Below are 22,257 nucleotides of genomic sequence, written 5' to 3' on the forward strand. Positions count from 1 at the left end.
TTCATCACTACCTGTATTTGGTAATTATCAGTGTTTTTTAAAAGGTACAAAACAGATTTCAGTACTTTAATAGGTTGATATATTAACAATATAGCAGTTATGAAATTCTGTATTTAACTGTAAGTTTAACTTAAAACTGTAAAACCTAAATGTTGTTACCATATTTTTTACGGTCGAATTCCGCAAACACTGCTGTTAGTTTTTATAGTAAATTTTACGGAATTTGTTTTTACAGTCTATATTTGTTACTTATATACAAATACATGTGTATATCTATGTCCTATTATGTACATATAGAATATATTGTACATAATCATGTGCCTTAGAATTATAAGGTTCTATCTGCATTCTGATCAGTTTCAAGATATTGAGCTTCAAAGTTTTTGCATTACATAGACTTATATAGATAAAAATGTACACAGCTTACAAAAGAAACGTCACATAATATAAATGAGAATAACTTTAGAACTTTGTAATTCCAAGGAGACCCACATATGCATATCATAGGCAATTGTCTTGATCTTGTTGAACATAAATCTAGCAAAAGGAAAATTTTCCTGAATAGTATAAGAAAAATATTTTTCTGAATAGTACAAGAGTATTACTAAAGCAGACAGTAGTCGTTTTCTTGATATATCAAATTGTGCAAGATATTAGAGAATATATCCTTGGTAAATTTTGTTGGGGATAAACCCAGCTGTATTTAAATGGACTCATGCTTAAAATAAGGCAAAAAAAAAAAAAACACACACAAATGTCAATGCCTTAATGTCTTCTGCAACTTTTCATTTTAAGCAATTTCATCTTTTATGTTCACATCTTTTCTTTTTTTGACTGGAAAAAGAATTTCAAGTTTGCTAATGAATACCCAGATGTACTTCTGGAACACTGTTCTATGGATAAATGAGACAAAAACTGAACTTTCTGGCACACGTTTGCAGCGTTACGTAACAGAAGTAGAACAAAGAAACGGAAATCGGAATCAACTGTGAGTAAAACACGAGCAGGCAAGGCGACGCAAACGCTTCCAAATATGCGGTGCCACATTCGGATCTCTTTTGGAGGGGAAAACCAGGAACGCCGGCCATAAAACTGTTTTATGACTCGTGTATGTATTGAGCACCATCTGTTTGGGCTAGCTGAGTCATTTAGCTCAACAGCTACCACTCTCTGTCACATTCCCCTTCAGTCCGACGGGCACATGTTTGTCTCAATCCACTATCTTTGTTACCAGCCGTAATCCCATTAACCTTGCAGATAAATAACCTGACCGGCGTTGTCACGGGAACGCTGACTGTGTGGAGATTGCCTTGTCATGTCTGTTTTGTCCCTCCTGAGAAAATGGGACACGCGGCACACACTTTGGCAGCCATCACACTTTTTGGCACGGCTCCGCTCACCAGTCGTGTTCAATCTAACCCTCTGTGGTCTGTAGACCGCGCACGGTCGACAGGAAACAAACATGTGATGCTGATGCGATTGATAGTGACAGTGGAGCTGGTTGGGGTTTGGACAGGAGACCTGCGGTTATTGCCACTTTTCCAGGGTCATTGATAGCTGCAAGCCATGCGAAAAACAGGCCAGATCGGATCTGAATCCAGACAAATATAGCTACAACAAAGTTACAGATCAATGAGATGCGAATTATGCGGATTCGGTCACCGATACTAAAGCGCTATTTGCCGAAAAAAGAAGCTTGTCGTTCGAAAGACTTAGAGCTTCACTGCAGGAGTGACTCATAAATGAACAAGCAAATGATTGTTACACTTCAAAAAGAATTAAACATGTTAGTCATGGGAAATGAGGAATTCGGAAAGTGTCTTTGTGTGCAGATTACAGATATGCATATTCAATGGGTGAACAGAACTAGGAGTATTAATATTCATGGGAAAATATGCTAAATGTCCTTAATTCAAAGAGAAATGAGAAGCAATAAACAATCTGTCTTAAAGGATTAGTTCACCAAAAAAAAATTAAAAGCTGCTATTATTTCGACACTCTGTGAAACGTAAAAAGACAAGCTGTGAGAAGTATCACAAGTAGTCAGTACGACTCTGAAGATGAAGCTTTGTGAAATGATTCGTTCAAGAATTGAATCCATTTCTCGAGTTCAACTCATTGACTCCGTTTGCAGCAATAGGTTAACAGGCACGCAAACCTATTTGTTGCAAAAATCTCTCACATGGCTTTCGCAAGACTTAAAATATAACTCATGAATTGTATTTTATGATACTTTGATGGTGCCTTCTGCTTCCTTGTTGAGACTTGAAAGCCTTAGCATTCATTCAGTGAAACTGCATGGCAAAGAGTGACTAATACAATTCATTAAAATGTCTCCTTTTCCACAAATGAAAGAAAGCCATGCGTGTTTGGAGCAGCATGAATGCGAGTTACGGTTCAACTGAAATGTTTTAATCAGTTTGATGGACACAAAAATCAAGAGTTTTATTCCAAATGCAATTTGCGCATATATCATATACTTTGCATTTTAAAGGGTTAAATTGCAATTGCTGTTTGGATGCATTATGACAGCTTCAGCTTTTATAACCACACCAATTTTCTTTAATTTTCTCACATTTACCTCAAAGCGTCTTTAGTGATACAAAGAAAATGCACAATAATGCCCCTTTTCTTTCCATAATTGGTTGAAAAAGAAATATAGTTTTAACTGCTCAAAGCTGTTCAGTCATAAAACTGTTAAAGCTTTAAATTTTTTTTGGAATGAAAAACACATTCAGAGTATCACCAGCATTTAAACACACACTGCCAAATGACATTTCTTTTTTGAGACAAATTATTCCTAGACGAAATCGGAAGGCCCTGCTTATAAATTAATCTCAGGGCAATAAAAAAGGAAGGGATGATACCTCAAACCCTGTGGCTTGAGAAAAGATGTATTATTACATTTCTGAGCAATAAGACTTTTTGCATTTTTTGATTTTTAACTAGTGAAAAGTAATCAGGTAAAAATAAATAATAATAATAATAATAATATTAATAATATTAATAATATATATATATATATATATATATATATATATATATATATATGACTCTTATTCTAATCATTAGCATCAGATTTTAGCTTGAAGACCTGCTTTGAATGCAGAAGCCTTTCCATATTTAAAGCTTTGTGTCTGAATCATTTTTCAAACATTATGTAACCTTCATTAAAGTAAAGAAAATGTGTAGCAGGAAAATGGGTTTTGCTGCTGTTTGGTGAGATATAACTGAACTCATTAATTGATACCTTTCAGACTGAATTACATCCTTTATCTCATCGTCTCCACCCACTTCCTTTGGAATGTGTACTGAGATTAACAGTATTTTGCCCTCGATAATGAGTTTAGAACACACACACACAAACACACACACATAATCAAACCGAAACTCAACACAAATTACACTTCACGTCCCTATAAATGACTGCCTCAAAAATGAACAACCAGTAAGATACATAATTATTTAAGATGCATTATCTCTTTTTTAAGTGATTCTATTATTCAGCAAGGACACATTAAACTGATTAAAAGTAATGTTCACGACTCTTACGTTATTATAAATAAATGCTGCTTGTATCATGGTTTGCACAAAAAATATGAAGCAGCACAACAATGTTCCGCACTGATAATAACAAGCACCAAATTTGAATATTAAAATGTTTTCTGACGGATGATATGGCGGTGAAAACTGTAGCAATGGCTGCTGGCAGCTTTGCCATTACAAGAATAAAACTTGTTTTAAAGTGCCCCTGTTATGGATTTTTGAATATGAGCTTTTATGCAGTGTGTAAAAAGGTTTAAATCTAAAAATTGTGACGGTGTATTAAGTTACTGTCTCTCAGAAGAAAGAGTCGACTCTGAATTGAGTTTTTAAACAAATCCCAAGTCAAGTCATTTGTCTGAATGAAAATGCTAATTCATTCATTGTCGCTAGGTGACACTTTTACTTTTAGGTGACAAATAGCGGTTTCTTTGGTAACACTGTAAACAACTTTATTAGGCATTACAGGCATGATGAAATAAAAATAAGACCAATCCGAAAAATCACCACAGATTAGTGTCACGCAAAAGAGGGAAATGGAAAGATTAATCGTTGAGTTGATCATTTGGGAGTCATAAGGCAAGTAAAGTAAAAATAAATGCATATTAACCTGTTGTTGGGACTCGTACCCCTCAAACCCCATAATAGGGCAACTTATGTTATATTACAATATATAACAATATATAACATTTACTTTAAACTCTATTTACTCATTACATCATACAGTACCTCAACTGTTGAACAGTACTGCAGCTTTTCTCAAATATTTTTACATAATGCGTCTAAAAGCTTCCTTTATAGCAAGAATGGCATGTTCTAGAACACTAATCTTTGACCCATTCTTCCAAAGTATCTCGGCTGCGTTCCACTTGCGTGGTGAAACAGGACAAGTTAGGAAATGATAAATCAAAGGTCTATTTGCGTCTAATTAGCAAGCGAGTGGAGTTCCAGACAAAACAAGGTCCGCCTCCAGTATTATCAGCCTCCATCTTAAGGTACTTTGCGACCTAAAACAAAGTCCTTTCCTGTTCCGAGTAGTTATACGGAGAGTTCAAGTGAACTGGATGTTGTCCCACACCCTGTGAAACTTAATTTAGGAGGCTGAAAAAAAGAAACTTTAGGTTTCTGTGCCCACATTTTTAATGGCTTGTTTTAATTTCATATACATTACCGATTTAACAACATAGTATTTTATGGATCTTGGGATAAAAATAACCCTGTCACATAAATTCCACACACAGCAGAATACTTTTTTATGACAAAAAAAAAAGTAAAAAGTATTCGGAAGTAAACAGAAGTACAGATTTTTCAGGGCGTCTATAATAAATAATATATTCTTATGTATTCTTCTATTATTCCGATGAGCATATTATGAATTATGAATGGCCAGGGATATGGTTGTAGCCATGGGCGCTGTGAGAAGGATTCATACAGAAGAAAAACTTTACTGTGAATTCAAATTTAAAGGTCAATAATTATCTGGTATTTTCTGCAAGATAACTATCTAGCATGTAGCTGCATGTTCTACAGTCCACCCTCTAATGTGTTCATTTCCTCTTCTCCTGTTCAGACAGAGATATGATCACTTCCATTGTATGCAGGGGTGATGTTATGGGTGGGGAGGAAAGTTTCACCAAACAAACCCCTCCTCACACAGGGTCACGATTACAAAACGCTTGTGTTGGCAGGGAGGGTAACCTTAGATTTCTCTTAGGCTGCCAGGCTGCACGTAACCGCCTGAACTCAAATCCCACTGTGAGCTTTTTTTTCCTAGCACTTACGCGGCTACAAAAAAAAACAACACAAACCGAAGTGTTTTGTTTTTACTAGCAAAATTATAGAGACCAAAACTGTGCACATATTTGATAGAACCACATGAAAGCAGTGTGCCGAGAAAATGCATTTGTTTCTGTGACATTCTCAGGCTCTGTTAATAAAACAGTCCAGGTCAACAGTCAAGCTTTCACCTTTTAGCCAATTAGAAATTCACTATGTTTGTCAATTTTTTCCCCCCTCAAAAGTGCAATTCTCAATTTAAATGCATCCGTTTAGTACAATAAAAATGATGAATGAAAATAACAGGCTTGACTAATCTTTTTCTTAAAGGAACAGTTCACTCAAAAAAGAATATTCTGTCATCGTTTACTCACCCTCGAGTAGTTTGTTTTGCAAACATAAAGGAAGATATTTTGAAAAAGGTTTTGGGTCACCATTGACTCCTATAGTATTTTTGTCATACTATGGAAGTAAATGGTGACCCAAAACAGCCTGGTAACAAACTTTCTTTAAAATATCTTCCTTTGTGTTAGACAGATCAAAGAAATTCATACAGGTTTGGAAACACTTGAGGGTGAGTAAATGATGATGTTTTCATTTTTGGGTGAACTATTCCTTTAAGGCACTGAAATACTGATACTGATACTTCTACAAATAATTAATAAATTATTTAATTATTTACTATAGAAAAACATGAAATAAAATAAGATTTTTTTATTTGCCCTGAAAAGCAAAGAGCTATAAAATAAAATAAAATAAAAATAAAAATGCCTGTCAGTTATTTTGAATTTATAAATGCCTGTCAATTCTCAATTCAACTCCATTTGTTTAATATACGATGACTATAACAATGACTTGAGAAAAATAAATCTTGATAAATCTTTTTTAGAGAACTGAAATGCTGATACTTTACAAAAAATGTTTTAAATTACTTAAATATTTGCTATATAAAACCAAGAAATAATTTTAACTTGCCTTGAAGAGCCTAGACAGGGATAGTTAATATATTTATGCTAGGAAACCTACAAATATATCTTCATGGAACGCAATCTTTATTACAAAAGAAAAATTTATAGTCTTGACCCATATGATGTTGGCTACAAATACACTCATACTATGTGACCCCATAAAACCAGTGATAACTGGGCGTATGATATATGATACAGCTTTCTTCAGAATCACTGCATCTTTTCCCCAAACATTCATCCACTTCACTCCGCACATAAACAGCCTAGAATACAAATCCTCTTTTGGATGCTCTGCGTGCTCCTTTCTCTGAGTAACCACAGAACATCTGAGATCATTCTAAGCATCTCCTTCTGTTGCGCTATATTCCATTATGTTAAACAGATCCTATCTAATTTGAATTCTTAATAAAACTTGTTTTTCCAGCAAGGACAGGCACTTTGCCACAGAAAGCTTCGAGGATGATATAGGAGCCGGATTTCTCACACAAATTGGTTCCTGTCTTAGCGATTTATCATTGCAAATTATGAGAGCTCGTCTTGCATAACCATCTAGGTGGGCCATCTTGACCCATCAATCACAGAGGGTTGCCAGGGACACAGAAAAATGATCGTCGATCTGACTTGTTTTAGCTTCCGACCACAACAGGCTGTCATATTGCTGCATTTACATCACATAAATGACTAGGAACGACCGCTGAAATCCTTGATGGGCACATAATCCTAAATTTCAAAGTTCCGTGGTTAAAAATAGAACCCAAATGACCCAGAATTCCTCCTAAAATGTTGAACCATTCGTGTAAACAAAATACGCAAACTGCTCCTGTAATAACAGAATGCTGGGACGACGGAGGCTGTCAAACACCGATACTCTCTTTTTAGCACAAAGTGAATATTTGCTCAGATATAGCGAGAGGAAAGGGGAGGGAAAGAGATAGACAAGAGAGAGAGGGAGAGGGAATGAGAGAATACTGGCAGAAGAAAATGAAAACCTGGCAGAATATGAGAGGAAAAATATGAGTAATGATGCGTGCCCGCACCTCCTGGGGGAGACCCTGCAGTGTGGCATATTATCTGTCCCTTTTGAAAAATACCTTCACACACACGCACATTTTAAATAAACCATAATCAAATCTCACCTTGCAAGCTCTACAGTCGTTTACCCGGGCTCCATCCTCAGCCGTATCCGCATCTAGCTGTGCACATATAGAGTCTTTTTGTCTTCTTTAAGAAATCTAATTACATTTAACAACTACTTTTACATACATCTGCGTTCATGAATAGCATGAAAAGACTTTAATTATGAAGTCATTTACAAATGCAGCTGCAAAGGTGGGTCACGTTTTGTTGACAGGCAATTAGCGGAGACCTGACAATTAGCACTTCTATATGTCATTTTTCTGAAGCAACACATGGTACTGAACCGAGTTCCAAATGATCATATTGCCAGCACAAGAATCGCAGGCGCATCTGTCACAAAAATAGCAACATTATTTGTCGTGTCACATGGGAGAGAGAAGAAAATTATAACAGCATATGCCGAGCATGGACAAATTGCATCAGCAAAAAGGGGAAAAGTGTTCCAAGCTCACATGAAGAGACCATTTAGTTGCTAAATACAGAAAATAAAGTTCTTAGCGGTAGTTTTTGCTCATGTGGGGAAGTCTGTACTGTACAAAATAGAAGACACAAAGATTATTGGAGTATGCTTTACAGGAAAATGTTCATTCAGTTTTTCTACTAGAAAATGTCATGTTTAATTTAATGTGTTACTTGCCACTTCTTTGTAACTGATTTACCAGCAGTTTCTGAGTGAAAACTGATTCCACACCAAATGTGATCACTTTTATCTCAATTTTTGACAGCGGTGAGACTAACTGCACTGCAAAAAATGGAACTGCACATTTTCCTGTTTAAAAGAAAAACTTTTTTAATCTCAAATACTAAAAAACGCTATTCTCTTTCAACACATGAATTTAATTTTGGTGAAATGTTAAGGCTTTGTGAGTACCCAGCATGCACTGCTAAATATAATGTAGAATAAACTATGTAGTTAAATGTAATTTTTGTCACTTTTTTTGTTGTTTTTATCATTATTGTTAGTTATTTGCTGTACCGTGATGTTTTTAACATTTGTTGATTGCCACCTTCCTTGAGGCTAGTGTGTCTGGTTTTGAGGCCTAGAGTATGTTCGATCCTTTATGTCCATTTTCTGAATGTCTTACAAGCACAGACATCTTTCAAGAAACCAGAAAAAAAGAATTATCAACATTAAGGACAAAGTGTGTTAGCTGAACAAAAAAAAGAGATATGTGACTTTGCTCAGTGACTTTGTGACATTACACAGTCAAAAATAGAGGTGCTTCAAGATGCCATTGAAGAACCTCTTTTGTCTAAATGGTTCCATAAAGAACCTTTAACCTCTGAAGAACATTTCTGTTCCACAAAAGCTTCTTTGTGGTAAAAGAAGGCTCTTCAGATTAGAAAGAGGTAAGAAAGAGATGGTTCTTTCAAGAACCTATATCTGTATGGTTCCTCTATGGCATCGCTGTGAAGAGTGCACATCTAATTTGATGTCAATGTTAAAAATTCTTCTATGATGAAATTATTTTTATCTTCAGAGAGATTTTTAGAAACATCTGAGAAAAACCTGACGCTCCGGCACTTTTCTCTTCATCACTTCCTGACCTTTCTATATGTTATCTCAGCAAATAAAAGTGGCAAAAGGCCAAAATTCTAAGTAAAAAAAGTCTCAGAGATTACCTCCAAACTTTTATGAAACCTTTATGAAAAAAATAAACCTCTATATTAAGAGCTTCACAAAGCTGAAATTTATTACAGCACTGCTATACTGAAACTGTCTTTATCCAAGGTCAACACAAAGACATATAACCTGGTGAAGATATAAATCCTAGACACCTGAGCAATGACAAAAGTAATAAAATATACCTAATGAATCTGTTTCCCTGAGTCTGATGCGCTTAAGCTTTAAGGAAGTCACAAGATGTTTTCGAACCTAAATGATTGAGTATGATGAGTATTATATCACATTACAGAATTACTCCTAAATGTTGCTAATGATGCTGAAAATGACGCACTCAACTTTTTAATAAAAAGAAAGGAATCATGTATTATACACATTTAAAAAAGATTTTTGAATGTTTTTTTGAAAGAAGACCACATTTTAACAGCAATATTCAGAAATAATATTATAATTGTTTTCTATCTTAACATTTAATTTATTTTATATGATTTGCTATGATTTCATATTAATCAATACACTTTACAGGTCCAGGTACATCTTATACAGTGTTGTATTATATATAGAGCTATTATCGCTTCTTGGGATGAAGTTCTTGAGCACAAAGCAAGAAATAGAGTCCTTCTTCATCCCTCACGGATCTGTAGGCTTTTCTCTTGTGAAGGACTGTACAATCTTCTTTTCTGGATTGTTGGAAGCTATTCTGAAGGCAAAGGCTGGATCTGCTCCTTATTAGGTTCTTCTTGAGATCAATATATTGTAAGAGGGGGTTCTGTTATTTCATCCACTCTACGATAAAGTTAGCGGGATCCTTTATAGATCAGTCATGCACATAAACAATGCTGATTTGCACATTACACGCCTAAATTGCGAAAATTATCAACAAAGGCCTACTTATCTTGTTTCCAAACTGAATAATGTCAAGTTAGAATATATGAGCTCGAAAAATAAAGGTTCTTTTTCCAAGCAGAAAGCAATCTATTGCACTGGCTGTGTCTCCTGCAAATTTTTCAAATGTATTGCATTATCTTACTGCATATAAATTCAAAGGTGTAAATCCCAAAATAGTGTTTAGATGGGCTTTTTGGGCAATCTGCAATTGTTTCCGCACCTGTCAAGCTTTGATTTGCTTTTGCTCTGAAAATGGGTTTAAAGGAGGGAAAAGGTAAAGAGGTAAAGCCTGTAGAATGCTTCTGGCACAGAAATTATTGTGAGAGCATGAAAGGTTCGAGTGCATTCTGGCTCTGTTCAAAAAGAGCACAAACATGCAGACTAAAAAAAAAAAAAAAAACTTGAAATGCTTCAAATGTCACCAAATTTGAAAAGAACACTAAAGACTCGGCTGAGAAAAGCTACAGAACTGCTTTCATGAACGTCCTAAAGATTACTTGTTGGTTAACCACATCAATTGTTACGAAAAGCTTAACACAGAAATCATTACAAGCACAGATTTAGGTCCAGAAGTCTGAGAGACTTTTGCATTCTCCATTTTTTACTAATTATTCTATCAGCATTTCAAAAATCAATACTAATTATTCATGTTACATTTTCTCATCTTCTTAGCAAATTAAATTTAATGTCATAAAATCATTTATTTATTTATATTATTATAATATAATTTCATGTTTAATCTTACATTTTAATATGGCCCCAGATATTGGAATGACAAAAATGTTATTCTTTTGGCAGTAAAACATAATGGATTAACTGAAGATGCATTGTACGGTCAACCTGTGACAATAAAGAACTTATATAATATGGCAAGCAAAACCATGGTTCTTTGGTACTGAAATATCACATGCAATAGTATTTACCCAAATCAGTATTTCAAAGAATACAATGGTACATTTCCAAAAAATAGTAATGCATTACAGTACAATTTGTACGGTATTTTCTCTTCCAAAGCTACACTTAAACTTTACAGTAAAAACAACACTTGCTGCACACAGAGATCCATAACAATGACATTTTTCCTCCTGTAACATCTGTAATGCCCTTTAACATAGATCATAAAACTAAAAAAAGCTTTGATCCCCAGAAGAGTTCTGAAAATCCAGACTGTGCTCTCTTTAGTCCACAGAAGCACATCAGCTATCGTGGCATCAAACCACCTAGTGGCACTAGCAGGGGGTTTAGCTTGACAGTGAACATACAACATAGTACTCTGACACGGACAAGCTGCAAAACAATGAAATTGAATCAAAAAGAGACAAAAATGACAGTTAAAGTGTCTGGTGAGAAAATAAATCCTTTGTAACAGGGAAAAATGTGCGAAAGACAAGCAAAATGCACAAACAAGCGCAGCAGACAGCTATTGCTTGTGAATTGAATCATAAACCCTTCATGCTGACTAGCCTCATTAATGCTTTCAGAGAAACCGCTGTGGAACCACAGCTATACCTGAGAAACAACAACATCTGTTCAAAACACTCCAAGAAATCATGCGAACTCTTAAGGTCTACAGAAAGTCTAATGTCGCACAGGCTACTTTGCTCAGAAACCAAACTTAGAAGAAAACCAAACTGCTTATAGGTTGCTCTTTCATATTTCTGGAGGCATGATGAATCTCAGATGTTTCTCTTAAAATCCATTAGGAGGTCTAAAAATAGAAATAGTGGACACAGCAGCCCAGATCATTTTAGCTCATGTTGAGATCTCTGACTTTTTTTCTTTTTTTTTTGGTATCTTACGAGGTTGGTTTACAATTTAATGACATATTTGTTAAATTCAAATTCAATTTCTGCAACAAGCATGATGCAGTTTTGCAACTTGAATTGAAATGTAAGGAATGAATTGAAAAGAACATCATATAACCGGAAAAATCAAGAAACTCTGGTTTTTTGACAAATTTTGTAGATGCATATGAGACTACTGTGTTTTTATTCTCATGAGAAAAAATAGTCACATAAGAGGAAAAGAAACATGATACTTTAGAAAATATCTCCATTCATGTCCCACTCAAACAGATATTGAGACATTTAAGAGATCATTTGGGGTTTTCTTTCCTACAGGGAGATATAAAAAAGCAACCACAAAAATCAGAATTTCAGAAAACAGTGTCTTTTGACATAGATCATTGGATCATGGAAACGACATTTGGAAAACGCTGCATCGTCTATTAGAGCAAGCACACACTGAGGGAGAAAGCCTTGCAGGGCTTATCGCACGACTTCACATGGTAAATACATATATATGGCTGCCAGCAAGTCGAAAGAAAGGAAAAAGCACCATTTAAAGATCATTCCATGCTAGAGGGCTGCTGGAACCACAGGCATAAATGTTCCTCATCCCTCTGAGCACAGACACAAGTCAGAATGCTGGCAAAGAACAAGCCGGCACTGGTCTGTCAGTGCCTCGGAGCTGATGAAGCGAACAGTTCAGATGCCCAGAGGAACGAGAGAAGAAAAAAAATCTAAAATAAAAAGACAAAAGAACAGCTGGAAATAAGAGGGGGAGGGATGTTTGAAATGAGATAAGAGCAGCTGCTGTTCACGATTATTGACCGTGTGTCCGCCAGAGGCCATTGATCGATTCATTTTCATAACTCCCAATAAGTACAAAATAAGAACCATCCAGCAATCACTCGCAGATTCTGCTGAGCTAGATGAGTTATAGATTATGTAAAAAAAATCTCTCTCTGAGACAAAGCTTTCAGTATTTCCAATTGATTTTGCCCGGTGGCTCCAAAGTGGTCTTTTCCTGCTGCAAAACATGAAAAGTAATAGACCAAACCCACCTGCCGCTTTTCAAAAGGAAATATACTCATTAAATTTCCCAATAGGGTTGATTCCCCACAGACACACAGGCTTATGCTGAGTAAACATTGTTGCTATTGCTTACTGATGCTGTGCACACATTTTCATTGTTCATTGGTCTAGGAGAGAATGACTCACCTGAATACGCCCAATAGGGTTCCCCAGACGCCCTTCGCTCTCTTTGAGTGGCTGAGCTCCCGCGACGCTCTGTTTCCACACGAGAAGCTGTCGGAGATAAATCAGATGACACTATAAAGACTTTCCATTAGCGCTCAATGCAAAACATGATCAATGTTACAATATGGTCCACCTTAGAAAATACTCTGCCTATAATACAGCTCCTAATGCTTTTACCTCCAGTGCTAGAACTGCATACATGCCGTGACTTTTGACGAAGTAATCAAAAGTAGTAATAACAGTAATAATAACACTCAAAGAGTACTCAACGGGGACTCCGAACCTGTAAAAAACCTGCCACTTCGCTCCTCTCATTAGAAACACTCACACCAGCTCAAGTTCCGGTCGCAATAATTACTTAAGAACGGCATGATTTGTAATTCATAAAGAGTAGTGGGAGGTCATGCTTAACAAACAGAAAGTTTCTTTTTGATCATCAGGCTTTTTTTACTCTCACTTGTCAGGTCTGAGCTCATGAATTGATCGACTAAGAAATTGAACCAGCGGAGCAGAAATAATAGTTTCTACCAACAAAAATAGTTTCTGCAATTAAAATTCACATGCTTAAGGACAACGCTTTAGAAAAGTACAATTCGTTTCAAGTCGCATTTAAAGATCACATTAGCTAAGGACATGTGCCAACCAGAGAGTGTTCTACACTACTGTTCAAAAGTTTTCGGGGGGTCAATAAGATTTATCAGTACTAATTTATTTGATATATTCAGCAAGGACACATTAAACTGACAGTTAAGATATCCACATTGTTACAAAAACGTATTACATTCAATTGGTAATGCAGTATGCAGTTCTTTAGAAAAGTTGTTTGGCTGTTTTTTTTTTCAACACTAATATTCTTTATTATGCTTTTTTTCTCCCACCATATTAGAATGCATTATTAAATGATCATGTGACACTGAAGAATGGAGTAATGACTGCTGAAAATTCAGCATTTCCACAATATTACTATTTGAATGTATCGAATAAATGCTTGGTGAGACTTTTAAATGATGTGATTTCTTTACTAAACACTTTTAAGGCCACTGCACAGGATATGACAGTTTTAATATTTCAAGGCACAGAAGTTCAGTGTAAAATTTTACAGCATTAAATGAGATTTTATAACATTCGGTCATCGCAAATATCTGCCGTTATGGAAAAAAGGGCTCTTGATGAAAGCCAAATCAAAAGCAAAATTTCTAAATCGACAGCAGCTTTTCGTCTTTTGTGGCAAATATATACTGATGTCGTTAAAGACTTCAATGCTTTCACTTGGACAATGTAGGACCACAATATTAATTTATTTGAGATCACTGTACTGCTGAAAGATAAATTATTTTTTTTAGCAGACTTAAACAACTTTCCTTGCAGTATTTTCCCCAAACCATTCATCCATCTGTGCCAAACTCCAATATAGGCCAGCGCTATACAGAGCTCTTTATATGGTTGACTAGTGCACCTTTATTTCGTTCTCAGCTACTGAACTCTGTAGCCGCTTCAAAGTGATTATTCGGCTCTTTGTGGCTTCTTTCATAAGTCTCCTTCTGCATGCAGGCTTTTGAGGGACAGCCTTTTCTAAGCAGTAGCTGGATAGCTGACTTTGTGATAACTGAACAAAAAGTGCTCTCTAGGGCATCTAATCGACATGGAGATATAGGCACTTTTTTTCTCATTTATGTCTTTGTTTAACTTTCTCCGAATAGTCTTTAGTCTTCATTTTCACAGCTGTCTTACAAATTCACACCCCAAGCAATGACTGCTTAACTGAAAAAGGGGTAGTTGTTTTAATGATACACAGGTCGTTAGGGCTATTCTTGTTCACCAGAGTAAAATCAGGATTATGTAATATGTAAAATGCAAATATGTATACACAAACACACATACAGTATACATACATATATATATATATACACATATATATATATATACACACATATATATATATATATATATATATATATATATATATATATATATATATATATATATATATATATATATATATGTGTGTATATATATATATATATATATGTATACAGACTCTGAATGTTTGTAACTCAAATATTGACATCCTTTTAAATTCTAGTTTAAAATCCCAATTTTTAAGGCTCTATATGGTTCACTTTTTAGAAAGACAGGACTCTCAGTCCCTAGCTCCTTGCTCCCAGTGCAAAAGGTTAAATCTAACAATTTTTAAGTTCAAAACTGATCACGTTATTCAATAAATTATGGAAATGCAAGAAGAATGACATGTAACTTACTGTAAAAAACTAAAATATGTAATGCAATATACACATTTTCCCTTCTTATGATGAAACATGAGCAGAGTTCACTGTACCAGGGACTGCTGGGGATGACGGGATGGAATCAAAAGTACTGAAGTGTACACTTCCTGGTGTGCATCAGAAAGATGCACGCTGGGTTGTGTAGGATATAATTTCTCCTCCAGACGTATTAATATTTCAAGCAGTACCCTAAAAGTACAGGTTTTCTCAGCTGTGTCTGGTATACCCTGCTATTCTCCCTTTGGCTTTGTAAAGACCCTGCTTATCTTGCTCTGTGTGTTTCAAAGCTTCCTGCTGAGAGAGCCCTATGTCTATTCAAGACAATTAGAGAAACTCTCAACAACACTTTTCATGCTCTGCTTTAGAGAGCTGTGTTTTTATTGCATTTCTGAACCACATGACAGATCATATGTCAGGGAGAGACTAGTGGTCTAGTGCATTTATAAGTGTATCAAGTAATGGCTCACTGCATAAAAATTGAGCAGTTATAAAAGCCTTGATTTTAAGAAAAGTTATTGTGTCTGTGTAATCTAAATGTAGTCAATTTGATTTACTTGTAGTTAATTAAACCATATACATTAATTGTATTTTGAATAAAACTTTAACAAAACAATTTCATTACATTACAAAAATAAGGCATATTTTACTTAAGCTGTGCCGCCCACTTCATCTAGAAAACTGTGCATATTGTTTTACATTACCATATATTTATTTAGAAAGCTATAGCTTTATATGGCTGCATTCACATGGAGATTTTTAGTTTTTTGTACATCCATGACAGGTTTACACACGACAGGTGAAATAAAGTAATCAAAAATATACATTATGCAAACATCAGAATAAGAAGCATCTTCTAATCACCAAAGACTAATATTGTGAATCATTTAAAATAATTTACATTTTGAGCAGCAATTATCCAGTCTTCAGTGTCACATAGTCTTTAATTAGTCATGAATCATTTTGATATGCCGATTTGCTGCTCGAGAAGCATTTCTCATTATTTTTTTTTTAACACATTTCCTGCTTAATATGTTTGTGAATACTGTGACACTCGACACTTTTTAGGATTCTTTGTGACAACGTAAAAAGCGTGCAATTTTTGATCTATTTCATCCACCTTTGCTAAATTAAAGCGTTGATTTCTTTTTGAATGAAATTCTGTGTTTACGTTTAAATCGTGTTCGCCAGTGATTTAACACGCTAAAACATCTTTGCTTTGACACAATTTTTTTTTTTTGAACCTGTCATCTAGAAATTGTCAGCAAGGTGAGCAAATGATAAAATTTTCATTTTCAAGTGAACTACATCTTTCTCAAACCACTCCCTGATGTACACCGCGGCACGTCACGTGAACGCAGGCTGTAAGCACTTAAACAGAGCACCTTGTCAGGCAGTCATCAGATCTCAAAACCGAAGTGCAATTCCTCATTTTATCTCACTTCAAAGTCTCTTAAAGTGACTCAGTCTCCTGGGGTGCAGACACCCTGGTGCTGCTACTCTTGCATAAACAGATTTTCCAATCCTTCGCCGCGCTCTTGCCCTCACTTGCATCATTACTTTGGAGATTAATTAGTGGCTGCACTAAGTCGATTCCCTCCATTGCAGCAATTACGTCCACTCTTATTGGTTAGTAAGCAATTAGAACTGCTCTCATTGGTTAGCGACCTGTCTGGGTTTGTTTATTGTTTAATCCCTGATGGACAGCAACAGACTACGTAGAGCGTTGTACTAGCATGGCAGACAATTAGCATCTGTGAAAGCTATCAGAAAGCATTCAAAGGTTATGAATGGGGTTCGCTAACCTGTAATGATTTTCCTATCGCTCGTTACGAAGGGTAAACATTAGGTTCCGACCTAAAATAAAGGACTCGATACCTTAGTGCTTATGCAAGGCTTGTTTGAAGTCTTCTCCCGTGGGCTTTTAAAACAGTAGCTACCAGCCGGCAGGCGCCACATCAGCAAACCGGTCCTCTGAGGGAATATGTTTGCATGTCTGCCGTTTGACACGGTAAGGAGATCACGAATAAAGTAAATGAAGGATGGCTTGCTAAAGGTGTTGTGTGTGTGTGTGTGTGTGCGCGCCTGTAGCCGGCTTGTTGTTATGAGGCAGGAGGGATACAAGAGACAGGCAATATGCGCGCTGGCAGATTGTGATGCCAGGTGCATTTACGCAGTTCAGTGCAGCTAAACATGACATTAAACAGGAACTTCTGCCTCTGAACTCACAAACATCAACATAACGGGTAACCTGGGCAACCTACACACGGGTAAACACGTATACGCAAGGACACGCAGGTGTTAGCAGATGTTAAGTGTCCTCTAACACACAATTATACAACTGTCTGTTACACCTTTCAACGATGCGATGCGGTAGTTAACAGATGAACTAACATGCTTAACTGTGAGTTGTATATTTTATGTAGAAAACTCACTGAAGCAATACTGTGGTGTTGCTATCCAGTATCTAAGGCGTTTAAGAGGCTGTTTACTGGAAAAGGTCAAAAGGGCCTAACTCAAATGTCTATGATATTTTGATCCCGAGAATCCTTAGAAAGCTAACGCAGCTTTTTTTTTTTTTTTTTTTTTTTTTTTGCCAAGAGAAATAACAGAACGCTTATTTTCTACAAGATGCGTAATCTGAGAAATTAGCCACGTCTGTGTCACAAACGGAGATTATAGTAAAATTGTGAAACATTATTACAATCTATAATAAATGTTTTTTGTTTAAATAGATTTTAAAGTGTAATTTATTCCTGTGATGCAAAGCTGAATTTTCAGCAGTCAGTTCTCAAGAGTCACGTGATCCTTCACAAAGTTTAATATGCTGATTGGCTGCTTATGAAACATTTATTTGTATTATCAACATTCACTTCTGGGCTGCTTACTATTTGAATAGATTCATATATATATATATATATATATATATATATATATATATATATATATATATATATATATATATATATATATATATATATATGATGAATCTATTCAAATAGTAAGCAGCCCAGAAGTGAATGTTGATATATAAAGAAAGCTGAACCCAAATTTTGAACGGTAGTGTATATGTATTTTCGAACAGTAGGGATGTATTTTATTAGCGAACCACTAATAATCTACTGACGAACCTTACGGGAAACAGAATTTCGCTAAGAAACAAAATATCATTGTTACAGAGGACAAAATCAATTAAAATAATAATCAGAAGCAATACTGCAGTTAGTTTTGGTAATTTGTGCCACAAACCACATATAAATATAACAATATAAAGCTACTGTTACCATGCTCACATAAGCTTCTCAGCGGACTTCTCGGCATAATACATAAACAACCCATACTCCCACTAGGCGTGCTGAAAATAGACCGTCACACTTTAACATGAGAACTCAGAGGTTTAATTAAGCCGAAACACCCACTATGGCCCTTTTTTGACGAATAAACATGGTTAAAGTAAAGACACGCTAAAATGCTGATGCTGTCGTGACACGGTTCTCATCAGCCATAATGTTTTGCGATGGCTAAGTGATAATTCATGTCAAGAATTTTTTCATCAGGCTGCACAGCTGCTATAATAACTACAGCAAAACATGCAACCTTTACAGCGCCCAAATGGAAACAAACTGTTCACATGAATTAGCATCAAACACAGAGACGCAAGGGTTTGTTTATCATTGCTGATCAAATTCAGTTTTGCACACACTGTTTGTATAATACAAAAATTAGTTTTGTCATTTGTTCATAAGTTTATAATTACAAAGCTGGTTCTATAATTGATGTGTTTTAAAGGAATAGTTCGTCTAACAATTAAAATGAGCTGAACATTTACTCAGGCCATTCAAGACGAGTTTGCTTCTTCATCTGAACAGATTAGGATCTTCTAAAGTGAAAAGTTGTGCGTTAGAACAAACAAATACATCATTTAAGTGCCCCTATTATGGATTTTTGAAAATGCAGGAAAAGTTTTCATGCAGTGTGTGACACAGCACTAAAAAGGTTTAAATCTGAGAGTGCGCTGTGCATTAAGTCTCAACTCTGAATCAATGAAACAAGACGTTTTTTAAAAAAGGTTCATGTTGATGTCAAAATGAAACACTGAATGAATCATTTGGGAGACTTGCAAAAAATAGGGTAAAAATAACTGCATATTATAAAGAAATTAAAAAGGTTTTTTTTCCTTGCATGCATGTCACACTGTTGTTTCTGACTCCCTAAACCAAAATACAAACCTTAGGCACTTTAAACATATTTAATATCAAGTCCATCCCCCTTGTCCTCTCAAACCAAAAGTGTTTTGAATTATTTTGCTAGATCTGTTCATATTTCTATTCTCATTCAGATACGACTTTTTCAATGAAGAAAACAATATTAGATAAAACAGTATTATATAGAAGACCTGAATTTCAGCTAAAAGCAATGGTTTAAAGATAAAATCTTTTATTAACTGAATGAATGGAGTCATATGGATTACTTGTGAGTTATTGTGATGGTTTTTAACAGCTGTTTAAACTCTGACGGCACCCATTCGCTGCATTCACTCATCTATTTATCAACAGGTTTGCATCTTAGATGGCCTTAAATGGGTAAATTTTAAGCAAACGTAGGTTTTTGGTGATTTATTCCTTTGAAAAAGATCAATTTGTTATGGCCTTTGAGTACAAACAATCGTGTGCTTTCAGGTGAAATCAATTTTAAGAGGCTTCAAAAGGATGAAAAAGGAAAAATGAATGCACTAATGAAAGCACAATAAAGTGCTATGATCTAAACAACATATGCATGCATGGATGTACAGGCAGAGAGTAAATAAACAAGAATGGGTCCAGGCACGTCCTAATTCAACACGCAGGTCACAGCAGGTGAGTCTATCATCTGCACTACTCAACTTCCTTAACAATACCTCTCTTTGTCGACCTTTACTGAAAGCTCTAAATCCGTGGCACAAACATCCTTAAATGGCACAGTGGACATTTACACTGTGTTCCAAAGCAAGTCCTCAAAGGGCAAACATGGCACGCACAGACCTAGAAGCGGAAAAGGTCAGGAAAGCATAATGGATGCACGGCTCCTCCCCTCTACCTAAAGCACCTGACGTGCATGGAGATTTAAACGCTAGCGATAAACCTCAGTTGGTGGTTTGCTTAGTGCAGACAATCCTTTGATAAATGATTCGACATGTGAGTGATTTTTCTTTGTGTCCACAAAGAAATATAATCTACTTTCGTTACAGAGGCTTTTCAAAGGAATAATCGAGAGCCGACCGTGAAGCTCTCTTGAGTTATATTTAACTGGGCCTCTGCTTCCCGCTCCGGCTCCGTAATCTATTTTTGCGGTTAGTGTTTACATTTGCCTGTTGACCCAGTGGAGATCATCTAAAAAAAGATGTCAGGTTAAAGAGCTGACCCGAGATTATGTGTCATTGTGTGCGAAACCAGCTTACAAACTGTGAAATCGCTAAAATGGAAAGATCCTAATTACTAAACTGTGGATGAAAGCTTTGTATGGCAATAGTGGAGTGCACCAGCGACATCTACAATGTGCATATTTTTTATAATTAGACTACTCTGTTCCTATCACCAAACACTGTCATCATTAAATAAAAGAACAATAAAAACTAGGTTTTAGAAGAAAAAGTTACAGTAAAGTGGCGGTTGTGCCTGTAAAACTTCACCAAAGTGTCTGACAACTTTTACTGTATTTTCCAGGAAATTGCTGAGATGTTCCGAATGGTTTTCTAGGGTGTTGCTAGGTGTTCAGACTGATTTACGTTGGCTTATTGCTTCTAAATCAAAAGAGTCCACTCCAAAGACTGCATGTTATTGTGGTCCCTAGATATGGCTAAAGGGCCTCAGTCTATGTAAGTGTTTGGGGGTTTTGTCTGCCAGAAAAAAAAAAAGTCAAAATTTAAAAGGGTGAAAACATCTTAGAGAATAATATAATAAATATGCAAGGCCAATGCAAGTACAGAGTTGATACTGATATAGGATTACAATTGGTTGCTAGGGTGTTGCTAGGCTGTTTCCAGATTTCTCTGACTGACTGCTAAGACTGATTTCTAAGCAAAAATAAAATAAATAAATTATACAGTATGCAAAACCATTGGTAAGGTATTCTCTGCGATTTCAGGGAAGTTTCTAGGCTATTATGACTGGTTGCTAAGGTGTTGCTAGGTGGTTGCTATGGATTATAATCACCCCAATTCAAAAGAATTGAAACGTAAATCTATGAACTCCTTGTGTCAGTGGTTTTTGTTTGTCAGGGGTTTTTTTTGCCTGCAGCTTTGTTAAAACTAAAGAAAGTGAAAGACATACTGTAAACATGAGTGGAATATTTAAGTCTATAGGAGTATTTTGCTTGTTTGTTTGTTTGTCAGCCAGAAGAAAAACATAAATCTGATCACTTATGAATAAAATAATAGCACATCTGTTCTCCAAACAAAAACAAAAAAAAACGTGATTTGAGTTGCCAAGTAGCAACACAAAAAGAGAACGGGGGTGAATGGCTTCCTCTGCCTCAGCATTTGCAGAGATGGCCTATTGTAACTTAATCACTAACATCTCACATGTAAGTACTAAACATTTATCCTCATTCATTCAATCAATGAGGATAAATCAATGCCCAAAAGGAAGAAAAGATCCTATCTATAGTATTAAAGCAAAAGGCAGGGGACGAGATGGACCCACACCATGAGTCCGGAGTCAAAGCAAGCCAGCCCACATTGTGTTTGCAAACCACTAACATCCTGGCTTTATCCTGTATTTATGGAACAAGTGATGGCCTATTGTTTCATTGTTTAGTAAGAAGACTGACCTATTTTAAACAGCAATACAGTACGACTTCCTGCATGGAAAAGCCAACGGTTAAACAGCCGCCGCGGAACGGCGCGGAAAGCTCCGTTTTATAGAGTCCTCCACCGGGCTCCACTGGAGTATTACGTGATCATTCATGAATAAAATGAAAATGGCAAAGTAGACTGCTTAATGTAAAATTCCATTGAGGCTATT

The 22,257-nt window shown here is 35.8% G+C and overlaps 1 protein-coding gene across 1 annotated transcript in view; it reads right to left on the reverse strand.

The window, feature by feature from the left end:
- ca16b (carbonic anhydrase XVI b) overlaps positions 1–22,257 on the reverse strand; it is a 70,628-nt gene that overhangs the window by 40,349 nt on the left and 8,022 nt on the right. The window contains 1 exon segment of the mRNA XM_043242246.1: positions 12,939–13,025. Within this exon segment, the coding sequence (XP_043098181.1) occupies positions 12,939–13,025 (87 nt within the window).

Source organism: Puntigrus tetrazona, chromosome 6 (assembly GCF_018831695.1).
Source record: "Puntigrus tetrazona isolate hp1 chromosome 6, ASM1883169v1, whole genome shotgun sequence".
Classification (NCBI taxonomy): Eukaryota; Metazoa; Chordata; class Actinopteri; order Cypriniformes; family Cyprinidae; genus Puntigrus; species Puntigrus tetrazona.